The following is a 16,413-nucleotide window of genomic DNA, read 5'->3' as shown; positions in this document are numbered from 1 at the left end:
CGGGCCTTTAGGATTGACATTCTGTCACGCTGACCCCCCCCCCCCCCTTTTTTTTTCGTTGTTGATAGTTGTGTTTGGTCGTTACAAACGTCACATGACATCCGTTCAAGTTCGTTTGTTGATCCTTCCACTCAGTTTTTTATTACAGAGGCCAGTCGGCTCTCTGACCGAACACGCTGAGCTATCGTCACGGCGTCCACTCAGCTACCGAGGGCGGACAGCTAAAACGTAAGCGTTATTTACGACAGTGCAACCCAAAGTTGCGCATAACGCGACATCGGTTGATGCTAGGGAAGGGCTTCTCAAGTAATTTAGTTTCGAATATTCTTTTGTGCTTTCGAGGGGGAAAAATGTTAAAAACGTACAAAATACAATCGATAAACAATCACACAATGTGAAGTCAGAATCAGAGCTGTTGACTCAAGAAACACAACATCGACGTCGAGAAGGCCCTAGACTGCATTTCATCAGTGACCCCCTTCTTTACATCATTTGCAGAAGCAGCCTCCATCGATCATTTTGCCTTAACAGAGCGAATAAGTAGAATAGTTGAAAAACAGAAAAGGCAGTTGTTAGTTGCCGAAGCAATACAGCACAAGAAATCTCCCTCTCCGTCAATTTTTTCAGCTTTGCCACTTACATGAAATTGTTTTGGTTGTAGTGAGTGTGTGTGCTGCCATTGTGCCGTTTGTTATCAGTATTGAAAGTTAGCATCCATGTCTCATTCATGTCACAGTCAATGAACGGGAAGTTTCATTCAAGCCATCATCATGTTTCAGCATTCTTTGGGAACATGCCACGCGTACAGACTTGCGGTCCTATGACAGCATTTGTGGCATCCACCAGGAGTGCATTTTTGGCATTTTTAGGTTTCAATTCCGATGGTGTGCACATATCCCACGATAATCCGAAATTTGGAGGCGATACGTAACACACTTATTCGGTGACCTGCTAAGGCGATGTTCTCCACTCGCTCGATCATATCGCCAGACTAGTTGGCGTGAGGCGAAAACTGTTTAGTTTTGGTGTCACACAAAGTTCTGCCTTCTTTGAAATGTCGAACCCACGAACGCATATTAGTCACATCCATGAAACCATCACCACATGTCTCCCTCAACTAGCGATGAACGTCTATCGGTGTCACAGCACAAAAATGGAGAAAACGAATGACTGCACGCTGTTCTCCTAATAAAAACGACCTAATATTTAGTATCAAGTATTGCCACCAGTGCCGCCACGGTTTTGTGTGCCCTACAGTACTGCCATGTGTGTCACGTGTTCACAACGAGAGCAAGAGTATTTTAAAACCAACCACATGTTTCCATCTGTTTCCAGTTCTGATAAAAACAATCTGAGGTTTTGTAATCTGAATACAGATAGCACATCAATGGACAACTGATTAAAATGCAGATATATATATAGTTACATAAGCCTCTTGACAGGACTGGCAGCAGGGAAATAGAGGCAGAACAGATCAGCTTAACAAGCAAACAGAACGCAAATTTAGAAAAATTGTAGATAATCACTTAGCTGAAATACCTTGCTTGCTTGATCAAAGATTCAAAAGTATACATTTTTAGCAACCCAGAGCTAACGCAAGGCAAATATCTGCAATGAGGAGTTAATCAGCAGCTAATCTTGTTGGGACCGTTGGTACCAGCAGTAAGAAACCAGATAGTGTTTTTTCTCATGAAAGCGTGTATGAGTTTTAGAGACATCATAATACATTAGCGAACAGCAAACAAAAGAAAAATATGCAAATGTCACCATTCTCTAACGTACTTTGGCTGGTCAAAAGATGGAATGTGCCATCAGCACTGTGGACTAATTTCTTAGAGCAGGCGTAGAAACCTTTCTTATCTTGGGTCTCATTAACCAACACATAAAAGTTAGCAGGTCGCCTCACCACGTGAGACGAAAGTAGCGTGTCATCAAAACTATAGCGTCTGTGATATTAACGTTTAAGCTACAACTCACCGATAATTATGGTTGGCACACCTTTCTCGACGCGCCACTCCATACCAACAAATTGTGCCTTAATACACGTGCTGTTGAGAGTACATTGATTGTACGTTCGCCTGGAAAATGACAAAACCGGGGCTACTGAAAAGAAAGCGTAAAACTGTAGAATAGCTCTAACATAGTGGACGCTAAGAACTCGGAGAAGAGCAATAGGAGTGACTTGCTAGCAGCGCCACTACCGAGAGGAAATGAAAACCATGCTTTACAGCATTCGCTCTTTTTACTTTAAGACCAACAAACCTCCCAACGAACGTTGTTTACCATACCCCTTATCCGTAGAATAGTCCAGATAATCGATACGAGTTTGGGATGCCGTAAAACGGTATTCTCTTTTCTACCGTTCGCTGCTGTCCCGCTACAGTAGCGTCCCTAAAGCGTGAGTTCGAAAGTGCAGCATCGACATCTCCGGCGTTACTCCGCAAGGATACCGCCCTTCGATTGTGCCGTTCCAGCACTAATCGAATCGCTAGGTTTTCAGGTGCCAGCCAGCCAGCCGAGCAGTAGCAGCAGCAGCAGCGGCCCGGGCCCCGGCCCCGCCCGGTCCGCGGCAGCAGCAGCAGCAGCAGCAGCTGCAGCATTCCTGCCAGTCGTCGTCGGTGTCAGCGCCAGCGCCAGCAGTATGGGACCGTCCGTCTTCATCCGTCTTCGTCTTCATCCGTCTTCGTCTTTCCCCAGTTTTTTCCTTTATTTTCGTCCTGTGTATTTTTGTTTATCCCTGTCGTCATGTCAGCCCCCCCACCACTACCACCACAGCCATAGTTTATACTTCCCCCTCCGCCGCCACTACCGCCATAACATGGTGTGCCCAGTCACACTCCCCTCTTTCCATCCCTCCTCTTCTCACTCTTCCTTCGCCCTCGCTCTTTGTCACCCCCTCCCCAGCTTCTGCCTCCCGCTCCTCTCCCTATGATCCTTTCCCCCCACTTCCCCAGCCTGTCACTGCAGCTCCAGCTAGGGTGGTGACCCGTCGGGCCACTGCATATTCCCAACTCTCACCATCGCCTTCGCCATCACCGCCACCACCGTCTCCGTCGCCGTCGCCATCACCGTCACCATCTCTGGTGCCGACTGCTGCGTCCATGCCGGGACCTGCCCCTTTGCGCCACCTTCCTATAGCTCCCGACCCTCATGTCACCACCCACCCTTCTGCCGCCGTTAAACACCCTAGTGGCACCACCACCTCCTCCACTCCCAAAAGGCCCCACCCCATCCTCCTCCCCTCCCCCCATGATGCCATGGATGTCTCCCTGCCTGGCCCTGCTCCCTCCGCCTCCTCATCCTTCTCCCCCCCTCTTTATACAAATACCTCCTCTCCCATCCTGATCCTTCCCTTCTCTAGGCCCAGAATCTCTTCCTCCTCCTCCGCCAACACTTCCCTGGTGCCCCCATCTCTCTCTTCACTCCCACATGTGATTCCGTTCTCATCTCCTCCCCTAGCCCAACCCTCCATACTGACATCCTCTACCGCCTCCCCATCACCCATTTTGGCCCCAACACCTCCCTCACCCCTGCTCCTTCTCCATCTCCTACTCGCCAACCCCCGCATCACCTGTCGACCCTCACAGCCGTGATCACTTGGCTCAGTCTGTTGACCACGGAGGAGGAGGTATTGCTGGAGCTCATGGTGCATCCCACACTGGAGGTGCGGGCAGTCCGCCGCATTTTCAACTTAGCCGGCCCCATCCGCCTTATGCGGGTTTTCTTCGATGATGCTCCCTCCATTGACCATCTCCTCAAGGAGGGTGCTCTCCTCTTCAATCAGCGTTATAAGGTAGACCCCTCCTGTTCCCCTCCTCAATCCCTGCATTGCCAGAGGTGTCAGCGCTATAATGCACACCCAACAGCCAAGTGCCGCGAGGCCCCCACCTGCCCGCATTGTAGACAAGCTCACTTCCTCCGGCAGTGCCCTAGCCTTCAATCCCCTCCCTCCTGCAATACCTGCAATATACCCCATCCCACCTACTCCCAAAAGTGTAAAGCCCGACCCCCTCCGACCACTCCTGATCTCACCGACCCAGTTCGTCCTCTGGATGCCCCAACCCTCCTAGCAATTCCCTATGTCCTCCCCCCCCCCCCCCACCGATGAGGGCATCATCAGTTTCCTCACCATTGTTCTACAAAACGTCCACCATTTCCAGCGCCCTCACATCCTCCCTCAGGTCTCCCTCGCCGCCCGTTCCATTTTCCACTTACAAATGTATGCCACATACTCCAGCAACCAGGCCCATTTCACCTTCTCCCGTTTTGACTCCCTTGGCTAATTCTCTATCATGGCGTGACAGCATCGTACCCTTTTCAACAACATCCGCTCCCTTCCCGCCAACAAGAACCTCTTCCTGCACACCCTTGCCACCCACCGCATGGATGCCTTCCTCCTCAATGAAACTTTCCTCCAACCCCACCACACCGTCCACACGCTGCCCTACCTCCTTCACCGCTCCGATAATCCCCTCCTGATAGCACGTGGCAGAGTTGCCTTTGGTCACCACAGCCAGATCCCAGTTAAGCTCCAACCTCTCCTTCCAGACCACACCAAACACCTGATCCTTAGTCTCTTCTTCCCTGGCCTTACCGTCACCTGTGCCACCATCTATGTCCCCCCTAACGTCCCTATTCCCTTCGACTTCCTCTCTCACATGGACCATACCTTCTCCTCTTACGTGATCGCCGCCTACCTCAACATCCATAGTCGTTCCGCCGCCCAGTTACGGTGGTGCCACCGGTTCCTCTCCTCCCTTCAAGGCGACCTCATCCCCATCCCCCAGCACACCCATCCCGAATCCAACTCCACTCCTGATGTTATCCTTTCCTCCACTAACCTCCTTGGCCACATGATGGTGGATATCCTGGAACCTATTGGTAGCGACCCTCTTCCTGTCCTCCTCACTGTTTCAGACTGTCATTGCCCCCGCCCCAACCCTTATAATGACCGTCCCCCTAAGTACATCCATGACTATTCCCGTGCCAACTGAAATGCCTACCGGGATACCCTCTCCATCCAGGTCGATAGCCACCCCTTCACCTACCACCACCCTGACGATGTAATCCATGCCACCTCCTTTCTCCAGCAGACGTCTGAGGCGGTGGAGGCCCACATCCCTACTGTCGACAACTATCCCCACCGTCCTGCCCTACCCCCACAGGCCGTACTCCTCCTCCATGAATCCTGCCATCTCTACCATGCCTTCCTCCACATGCGTGACCCGGACACATTCCGACGCCACCGGCAACTCCAGCGACACATTCGAAATTTGCTTGCGGCTAAGAAACGCTGGGACTGGCGACAGACATGCTCCCATTTAAATGGTACCCTACTTATAAACTCGTCCAAGTTCTGGTTAGCCTTCCATCACCTTACCGGAACTAAACCCTCCCCCTACTATCCTCTTCTCCATGATGATGACCCCTTCTCTGACACCCTTAGTAAGGCCAATCATTTTGCCTCTTACCTCTTCAATGTCTTTTCCATCCCCGATGATCCCCAGTTCGATTACTCCCACTCCCAGGATGTCCGCGATCGAACTGACACCTCTTTCCCTCCCCTCACACCTGGTTTCCAGTACTTGGACAACATTACACACACAGAACTCAATGGCCCAGTCACTACACAGGATCTCATTGCTACACTCCACACGAAACGCAACACTGCTCCTGGTCAAGATCGTGTCATCTACCATCACCTTCGTGAAGCTCCTGTCTCTTTTCTCTCCACCCTGGCCAGGCTCTTCAATGTAGTCCTGTCCACGGGTTACTACCCCAACCTGTGGGAAACCTCCCATATCCTGATGTTCCTTAAACCTGGTAAACCGCTGTCCACCGCCTCCTCCTACCGTCCCATCAGCCTAACCTCTGTCTTCAGCAAGGTCCTGGAATCTATCCTCACCCGCCGCATCCACCAGCATCTCCGCCAGCGGCGCCCCCTTCCTGTTACCCAGTGTGGCTTTCAGCTGTCCTTCTCTTCCGACAACCTTCTCCTTCACCTCACTCATCTCTTTTCCAAACAGCTTAATTCCCGTCGCTCCACAATCTTTCTCTCCCTGGACCTTGAACATGCTTATGACCGCGTATGGCATTCCAGTCTCCTCTTCAAGCTCCAGACCTTCGCCCCTCCCATTAACTACATCTGTCTGATCAGCTCCTTATCTCCCACTGTCCTTCCTACGTCACCATCCATCACATGGATTCCTACACCATTTTTCCCTCTGCTGGTGTGCCCCAAGGCTACGTCCTCTCTTCCCTTCTGTACCTTTTATATACGGCGGACATGCCGCCGCCGTCCCCCCCATCCACCTTCGCCAGTTTGCGAATGATACCGCCTTTCTTGCCCTTGCTCCCACCCTGCAGCGCTCCCGACACCTTCTCCAATCCCATCTTGACCGGTTCACCGCTTGGTGCAACTAGTGGTTGCTCAAGGTCAATCACTCCAAAACCCAGGCGATCATTGTAGGCAAAACTACCCCTTGCTTCCGCCTCCTTGATTTCTATCTCACCATCTATGGCCGTCCTATCGCCCTTACCCCCACCCTTAAGTACCTTGGCGTCACCCTCGTCCGTCGACTCTCCTGGACCACCCATCTCCGGACAATCCAAGCCAAGGCACGCTACCAAGTCCATCTCCTCAAGCTCCTTTCCGGCTGTACATGGGGTCTGGACCCATCCACCATACTCCACACCTATAAATCCCTCATCTGCCCTATCCTTTGTTATGCCCATCCAGCCTGGATCTCCGCGCCCCCTACCTTTTATAAATCCCTATAAATCCTAGAATGCCATGCTCTCTGCCTCACCTATTGCATCCGTCTCCCCTCCCCCATGCGGATCCTGTACGATCTCATTCCGTTCCCCCACCTCCTCCTTTTCTTTGAAAGGATACAGATCCTGTACAACTCTCGCAAACTCGATCCTCCTCACCCGCTTGTCTCACCCATCCTCTCCTGCCCCTTCCCCCTGCCGCGCCTGTGTTCCCACGTCCCACCCGGTCTCCATCTCTCAGCCTCCTTACCCTCTCCCAAGGTGGCTTCTGTCAGCTCCCTCTCCCTGATGATGCCCTCCTCCCCTCCATCTACTCCTCCTACCAACTTTGATCCTCCCTCCTTCATCCTGTATTTGCTCCTTTGGGCACTCTCCCACCCTTCTCTTCCTCATCCCTCCCTCCTCCATTTCTCCCCACTCCTTCCCCGGGCTTCCCCTCCCCTGTCCTCTCCTCCTCCCCCCATCTACTCAGCCATTGGCATCTTGGTTCTCCCGTCTCCCCCACCTCACCCTTCTTTCCCTCTTGGCAGGTCCCCAGACTCTCACACGCTCAGTGGACATTCGCACGCTAGAGATCATCGACAGCAGTGTCTCGTGTGTGCTGTCGTGTTTAGTGTTCAGTGTTCACCGTCACACTCCATCGTTCACCTGTGCCATCGCCATCTTCAGTGTTAGTGCATCGTGACAACAGTTTGTAGTGTGGATTATCGTCGAGTGTGAACGGCTCCGTGTTTGTCTTTATGTGCCTTCTGTCTTATTACCCACGGTTCTGTCACATCTGTATATTCTTTCTGTTGATTATTTATCTACTCAATGGCTGAAGAGCGGCGTAAAGTGCCGATGACAGCCTGCCTGTTTGTACGTGTTTGAAAATAACAACAAAGGGAAAAAAGTGCAGCATCCATGACGTTAATAGTCATATATTTTAACGTTATTAGTCATATATTTTAACTCAGGGCGAAGCAAACTGAGTGATGTGTGCAATACGAGCGCCTCGCTTTCTCTCCGAAGAATTTCATTCGCGAGTCCGACTGAAGGGCCGGCCGTTGCCCACCCACACTTTAGAGCAGGCCTGTTCGCCAATCTTCTCGTGGTAGGTGGCTCACATTGACGCCTCAGCAGTGAGCAACACGCCAGCTCCAGGCGAGTAACGGGAGAGGATAAAGGAGGGGACACAAGGAGGAATCGTAACAAAGCATGTCGGCAGGAGAAACTGTCGTCAGCGAGTCATTTCTACGGCAGCTATTTGTTCAACGGAGATGTATCGCTTCACGGTTGCTAATTAAAGCCTTCTATGGCAAATTTATTTCCTAAAGCAGATGCATTGAAGGATAATTACAAATAAATGAAGTCTGTATTTCTTTTTATTGCTGAGGCGAGGAACATAGGGTAGGTAAGTTAGTAAAACATAATATTTATTGAAGTTAACACAGCATTATGATGAATGTCGTTTTCGTACGAGGCATAAATTGACATCAACTATTTCAGTCAGTCATTAGACATACATAAACGGCATGTCACCGAATACTACTTATCTTGATTTTCACTAAAATATCAGTATCTGATGCCATTTTCTGAGCCCTACTAATAAGGAAATAAGATTGTAAGCTGAAGACTGTTGGTTCACCTCTTATTTAACAACAGAGAACAAATGGTCGTTATACACAGTGTTGAGAAACGCTATGATGTGGGGACTCAGTGGGGTACAGTCAAATAGCAGGGGGGGGGGGGGGGGGGGGGAGCGGTTGCTCCAGGGATCGGTGCTGGTGTCTTTCCTGTTCTATATTTATATAAATGATATGCCCCTTTAGTATTACAGGTGATTCTAAAATATTTTTGTTTGCTGATGACACTAGCCTGGTAGTAAAGAATGTGTGCATTGCTGGCTCCGTTGCATATACCGCAGTTCATGGCGTAAATCATGGCTTGTAGAAAATAAACTAACGCTAAATTACAGTAAGACTCAGGTTTTACTGTGTCTAATGAACAATTCAACAAAAGCCGACGTTTCAATTTCACAGAATGGGCATATGATTAGTGAAACTGAACAGTTCAAATTTATAGGTGTTCAGATAGATACTAAATTGTAGTGGTAAACCCACGTTCATTTTAGGAGGAACTCTTCGCGTTCTAGAAGGATATTTTTGGCTCACAAACGGGCGGTTCGAGCGATAAGTGATGTAATTTCGCGAATATGTTGTCGACCCCTGGTCATTAGTCTGGGTATTCTGACACTGGCCTCTCAATACATATATACTTTACTGTTGTTTCTTGTTAACAATGCGAGCTCATTCCCAAGAACTAGGGGGCTTCACTCAGTTAATATTACGCAGAAATCCAATCTGCATTTGAATCGCACTGCCTTGACTCTTGTTCAGAATGGTATGTAGTACACTGCTGCATCCATTTTCAATAAGCTACCACAAGAATTCAAAATTCTTAGTAGTAATCGACGCGCTTTCAAATCGAAACTCAATTCCCTCATGGGCCAATCCTTCTATTCCGCCGAGGAGTTCCTTGAAAAATTAAGGTGATTCCTGTGTTGCGTTGTTGATTGCATTTACATCAACTTATGGCTTGTCTTTTTTAGGGTTCATAAACATTTTACTTTAACTGTTATTACTTTTATGTTGTAACTTCATGCTCTGACACGTTTCATGGCCTTGGAGATATGCTCTTCAATTTGGTCCAACGGAACTAGACCCGTAAAATTAAATGTAAAGAAAATGTTAGCTTCAAGAGGTAAGTAACAGGAACAGCATTTGTCGAAAATGCGATCCAGACTTGGAACTAAGCCAAACTAAGACGCGCCGAGTGCGTACACTGAGACACAGTGTACTTCGTTCAGCATGGCAGAAACCAACAAGGCACGTACGACCGCGAGTCCACACAGGACACATCCCGCAGCATACAGCTCGTTAACGGTGACTCAACCTCTTCTCTCTGCAAGGAAGTACTCTCTTTATGGTCACGCTTCCTCCTCATCGCCATCGTGTTTGTCCTTTTGATATTAGTAGCGCCAGAATTCCTGTACTAATCAGAGCTTCGATTTAGCACGTGATATTGATCCATGGTAAACACTGAAGCAAGGTCTACCGCGCCTCGGCTCAGACTTCATTGCCAAAAAATGTTACTCGCACAAATGGGTGGTGCAAACTTATGAAGTTGTGGAAATTTATATTAAAGAACATTTATATGAATCTGCAAGACTTATTTTATTATGAAACTTGTCACGCAACTGCCTGTCACAATACAGGTTCGTTAGTTTTGACTGCAGCTAGGCATCCTGCGCTGGCATGTTATAAATTGATACTGGGGTCTGCGATCTTCGCTTTTAACTCCCTAATCCGACCACAATGTTGCCTTACAACTATTCTGAAATAGGTACTCTCGACTTTAAGCACTGCGCAATTAAGCATGCAGGCTTGTGTTTACAGCTACTTCGAATTTAACATATTTTCGCTCCTCTGAAAACGTCGTACAATTTGGACGTCCTCTACCCTACATAATGGCGTCTGACAGCCACAGCTTACCGCGAGCGCTCACTACTGAGGTGGAAAGCGAGAGTGAGCGCTCGCGCCCACCGAGCCGCCTCCGGATCAAGGCCACTTTAGAGCAGTGGAAATTACTGAAGTTCCAGTTTCAAACCGCTGTTTATAATGAAGTCAGATTTGTACAGCTTGTTATTGACGCAAAAGGAAACGTCATGGGAAAAAATTAACGAAAAAACTATCAGCAGATGTCGCTGTAAGCGTCGGAATATGCACATCAACAGACGCGTGCCAGACTGCTGTCCCTCAGTTGGCATTCGAGACGCCCAGCGTGATGGTCTCAACGAAGGATCACATGCTGCTGGTAAAGCTCTTTTACAAGTACGGTGACTATGAGCCAGTAGACCTGCAGAAGTTCCGGACAGTCAAGGGTATGAAAAATGGTATTGGTCCAATGTCTGCTATGAGTCTGGAGAAAACGATTATAAAATTCGGAAAGACAGATTCTTTTGAACTGCGATGTGGCAGAGGGAGGAAAGCAGCTGATCCAATGTCTGTCAAAGATGTAGACAAAGCATTGCAGGAAGGGTCGAGCGGTGGAATGCAATCATGCAGTGCACGGGGCGTTGCTCGGACTTTCGACATACCTGCGAGCACAGTCCATAAAATCCGACGAAATAACCTACACTGCTCTCCGTAATAAATCACCGATGTTCAGGAGTTGCTTTATGCTGACCTGCCAGCAAGACAAACGTCCGTTCTGGGATTACTTGCTCGTAAGGAAGTGGGCAATGAAAGTCCATGACACATTCTGTGGACAGACTGAGCCGTGGTAAAAACTGCTGTTCTGAAGAGCGCGCCTCAGCGCGTAGTGTGAAGCAGTCCGATTCTGGTGGTGGCGGCGCTGTGGCAATCACAGCTTTGGTGTTCCCCTCTGGTGGTAATGGGAAAAGGTTGCCCGTTCACGTTCATTTAAGGAGCGCTATGAGCTCGCCAGTCGGTCAGTCTCGGTCAGTCTCTCGTCCCCATCTTGCTAGTTTGTCTCTCGTCCGCATTTGTGAGGTAGTTAGTGTCTGTAGGTCGTCCAAAGTGCTAGTATGGCTTTCGTTTGGATCAACCGTTCAAGTCAGCAAAATTAAAGTATTTCCACTCGGCCAGTAAGAGAACTCAGCGAGTGGTCGCCCGGTCGGGGCTTAGTTCCTGCATATGACTGTGTGCGTTAGGCCGCCAGTCTGCTCGAGTTTGCTCAGGCAATGGTCATTGGCGGTTGGATCGATCGGTAGGTCGGTCACGCTCTGGGACACAAGATGACTGGTCCAACTTGAGCGTCGGCGCATGTGAGGTCGCCACGTCAGTCCAGTGGGCCGCGGCGTATAGCGAGGGGTAGTGACTTCGCGGTCGACACGAGAGCAACAGGAGTCAACCCACGACATCAGTCTGGCCGGTGCGAGCTGCAACGCCTTGAGACGGCAGATCGGGTAGCCTTCTTGCGTCCGTTGAAGCGGCTGGCAACGGACGTTTCGGGACAGCGATTTGGGGGTGCTGCGCCAGGTCTTCTCGAGAAATCGCAGTTTATTAGAAGTTAAGTGATTGGTGATACGTTGTGTGATTTCTTGGTAAGTCTCTCTTCCCCAGATTGCTCGTCTGTCTGTCGTCCACATTTGTTAGGCAGTTAGTGTCTGTCGTTCGGAGCTGCCTCTGTCATGTTTGCCGGATTTGGCGTGTTAACGAATTTGTTGCTTGGAGTGTAACGGCCCAATACCTGAAATATACTTTGATCTTGCCTATGATCTTGAGAGGCGGTATCTGTGTACTGTGGAGCATACTAACTTGTTTGGCCAACCTTGTAGAATTTTATATAAGATTGCATTTCATGGGCTTTTTATTTAAATGATCATTTTAGTATGTAAAGTTGCCACCCTTTCACCGTAAGACTTTTATTAGAATTTAAAATCATGTTGCATCTTCGGTGGCAAAGTCAATATTTTAATTCTTAGTGTTTAGTACCATTTCCATCCCTCCTACGGGGGTGCATAGTTGGTGTGCTGGTGTAAATTGTAAGAACTTTTAGTTTAAAGTAATCTGGTGTGTTGCAGATTTGCACCTGTGTAGTCTTTCAGAGGCTATTGCGAGCAGTCGTAACTACAGCCGTGTGAAAAAGGAGCGGCAAGGTTCTCTGCCCGAAAGCTCATACAGTTAAAACTTGTTTCCACCTGCCTCTGAATAAATTGTAACTTGATATTTAGAGGACGCTTTCTGATTATAATTTTAAATGTTTGTTTAAAAAATCCTTTTAGGCACTATTAAAGTGAATGAAATTCCTATTTGTTAAAAGGAATTTCATTGTGATTTCGTCCTGGCGGAGGTTCGAGTCCTCCCTCGGGCATGGGTGTGTGTGTGTTTGTCCTTAGGATAATTTAGGTTAAGTAGTGTGTAAGATTATTGACTGATGGCCTTAGCAGTTAAGTCCCATCAGATTTCAAACATATCTGAACTTTTTTTATTGTGATTTCATCAGTTATTCCGTGGCAACTACTTCCACGCTTACATAGTGTGATTAAATGTGTTAATGTTCTTTATGTATCGCTAGTAAATAAAATAAATTCTTAAGAATATTCTTTAAAACTAAATCACGTTTCACAGACAAAGCCCATTTACATTTGCTGGAACATGCCAAAACGCAGAACTACAGAATGTGGGCAACAGAAAATCAGCCGATGACGCTTAATTCTGCAAAGGTGACTGTACGGTGCTGGTTGACACCATCGTTTATCGTAGGGCCGCATGTTACTGAGGAGCTGAGATCTGCGGGTAATGTTAGATGTACCGTCAGCAGCGTGGATGTGTGGGTAGGATCACTTTTATGCAAGGCAGCGCTCCTCTGCACATTGTACAGCCAGTGAAGCAACTGCCGTATTTCGGAAACGCTAGAATTATCAGTAGTCATTTCCCTACAGCATGGCCGTCGAGCTACTGCGATCTTTATCTATGTGACCACTACCTGTGGGGTTATCTGAAAGATGTTGTGTTTAGAGCTCTAGTTACGAATATTGCTCTATTGAAGGCACGCATTTGGCAAGGCATTATAAACTTGATCCCCGAGACACTCTGATCTGTTGTGGATCATACTATTTCTCGATTGCAACTTGTGGCAGAAAGCGGTGGACTGGATACTGAACATATGCTGTGCCAGTCCCTCGACATTTAGAAACCGATGTCATTTTGCTTTTTATGTGGTTTTTGGTCGCGGGACAGTTAAAAACCGATGTATCCCATCTCTTATGGTATGACATTGCTGTGGTGGATAGAGTTACGTAACTAGTACTGCAAGAATTGTTGACTGCCGAACTTGTGCAGTCATACACATCGAAAGGAATCGATGTTGTAACGTGGAACTCAAAGCAAAGGAAAGGTATTGCGATTCGTATCTCCTTTTTAACAGACTCCATTTACTTTAAAATAAAAGGCATACCGCGCTATTTGTTCTTAAAGTTTTTGTTAATTTTTTTGTTCCATGACGTTTCCCCTGCGACAATAATATGCTGTTCAAATCTGACGTCATTCCGAGCGAGGCTTCACTTTCTACAGCGTTTTGAAACTGGAACTTTGATCATGCACAAGCTGTATTTGGTCGAACCGACGTAAACAGCTGTGGACATATACTCATAGGTACTTGACGACAACCACTTGTTCTCCCAACTGCGGCTACACAACCGAATGTCAGGTTTCTAGGTCTCTTTCCCTTTTGTTACACGCCCGTGAGTACTAATGGTTGGGGGGTACGTTTAAACTGTTTGTTGTTTCGACCATTGCCTGACCGTGCGCCCTGGCCACACCACGTACCAGATAATCCCGCGGCGGTCGTACTGTACTGCCCACACTGTTGCTGGCTTGCCTGAAATGATCTACCGAAATATGCCAGCGGGTTTACGGGAGCCACTCAACGTCAAGCACAACATTGTCCTACGTGTGGTATGAACATCCGTATTCTGACACGATAAGGAATCATAGGTTGCACTGTTTCTTTATAAGTCGAAAATATTTATCCCAATTAACAATGATTAACAGTCCAAAATATTATTCGAACGAGCGTACGCGTAACCGACACGACGCGGGTGATTGTTGATGATGCGGAAGCCGAATCAAAAATGGTTGAAATGGCTCTGAGCACTGCGGGAGGAGCACTATCTGAGGTCATCAGTCCCCTAGAACTTAGAACTACGTAAACCTAACTAACCTAAGGATATCACACACATCCATGCCCGAGGCAGGATTCGAAGCTGTGACCGTAGCGGTCACGCGGTTTCAGACTGAAGCGTCTAGAACCGCACGGCCACACCAGCCAGCGGAAGCCGAATGATCGAACGAACGTTCTTACGCTCGTCACACATACAGATATCTGGTAATAGTACTCTTTGACACTAGTAATCGTATAACACCGTAAAGTTAAGTTTTCAATTTCGTAGTTCTCACTTGGGCGATCGTGCGCGTAACCGTCGCGGCGCTCCTGATTGTTGATAAGTGCGGAACGCGATGACCGAACGCACGTCCTCACGCTCGCTACAAGACACTGCCACTTGACTGCACTCTTTTGTGGTAATTACTTTCTACCGATTAGTTTATTCAGGGACATCGAACACGGCGTGGATGATCAATGCTGTGCGACACGAACGACAGGTTACATAAATACGTTATTGACGGCAATGCTCATTTTTAACTACTTCTTGACGCACCATTTCCATATCATCACTTTACAATAAAAGCACTTGTAGCAACACTTCAACTTCTACACTAACAATGCCTCTCACATGCAGATCTACACACTACACAACATATCAGTTCCGTGTCCCGCGCTCTACTGACTACAGCAAATCCCTACCACGCCGTAGAGGAGAAGCGAGGCGACTGTCCCCCTATCGAAGCAGCAAGCAGCTGATCTCCGCCATTTGCAGGGATGAATCCTAGTACTGGGGTTGTGATTAGAGGTATATCAAACGCAACAAGAGCAAATTGAAGCACAAATTAAACACATGTTTGTTTTAAAATACTGAGTATATGAGACTATTTTAAAAATATACTTAAATGAATCAAGATTCCTAATTTCCGAAATACTTCTGCATAGAGAGGCGAAATTTAACAATGTAAGGCTCTTTCCTGACAAGGTGGAGAGAGTTTACATCGAGTTATTTGTACTCGATAATTACATGAAACTTTTAAAGTAGCAGACAGTACGATTATATTTGCCCCTAACTCCTTTGCCACTGCCATATTAGTGGAAAGTCCATCACAAGTAACAGCTAACACACTGATATTTACATCATACATCATTGTAATGGCCATCTCCAATAACATGTCACTGTGAGTAGCGTTAATAAGCGAGATTACCTTATCATTTACTAAGTTTTTAGCTTTTAGTTCTAAAATATTTGCTAATTTGCCAATCTTCTGCGTCTGTCTTTTGCGCTTTTTGTTCACTGTATTTAACTTAGTCTTATATTGCCCAATTTTTGCTTCCTTCCTTTCTTCAATTTTTTCGAACTTTTCCTTCAGCTTACTTGGACTTGATGGAAATGAATAATTGTGGTCTCCAGTGTAACCAGAAACGTGCACATCCACACACACGTTTTCTGCTGTCTCAACATTTCTTGGCTTTGGCTTTGGAGGTTTCCTTGCCTTTGTAACCTGGAAAACGAACGTTCAAAATTATACACACTGACAGTATTTCCACACTATTTCATCTACGCCTATATTGCACGATTTCCAGGAGACTGTACCTTTTTCAAATGAGTTGCAAATCCAAATACTGTCGGTATAGCATCGTCCTCCAGTTGACGTCTGTTTACATAATTTTTCATGCAACAATTCTCTTCAAAATGAAGAGAGCACAGCAAACGATTTCCTGTCGGTTGGAAGTTCTCTCTCCCAGTAGCAGCTATCCATTTCAGATTTATATAATCATGTGTAAGGGGAAACCTAAAGAAAAACAAACGCTCATGATTTATTAATTCTACATGAAAATACTATATACAAGTAATAGAAAGTAACAAACAACCAGAAATGACTGACTTGTGAAATGTAATATTGTTTACGTCTTCGTCTTTGTTTCCGTTCTTACTGTTACAATTAAAAGTAGCACACGAACGAACCA

The 16,413-nt window shown here is 47.3% G+C and overlaps 1 protein-coding gene across 1 annotated transcript in view; it reads right to left on the bottom strand.

The window, feature by feature from the left end:
• The window catches only part of LOC126282415 (uncharacterized), a 54,879-nt gene extending 38,683 nt beyond the window's left edge, over positions 1–16,196 (bottom strand). The window contains exons 1-2 of the mRNA XM_049982073.1: positions 16,040–16,196; positions 15,651–15,947 (exon numbers count right to left, since the gene is read on the bottom strand). Coding sequence (XP_049838030.1) covers positions 15,651–15,947; positions 16,040–16,120 — 378 coding nt within the window. The 5' untranslated portion in view covers positions 16,121–16,196. The remainder of the gene's footprint in view (positions 1–15,650; positions 15,948–16,039) is intronic.
• Positions 16,197–16,413: the final 217 nt, after the last annotated feature.

The sequence above is a fragment of the Schistocerca gregaria genome, chromosome 7 (assembly GCF_023897955.1).
Source record: "Schistocerca gregaria isolate iqSchGreg1 chromosome 7, iqSchGreg1.2, whole genome shotgun sequence".
In the NCBI taxonomy this organism is placed as follows: Eukaryota; Metazoa; Arthropoda; class Insecta; order Orthoptera; family Acrididae; genus Schistocerca; species Schistocerca gregaria.
Note: the sequence above shows the minus strand (reverse complement) of the source record. Positions and strands in the feature narration are given on the sequence as shown.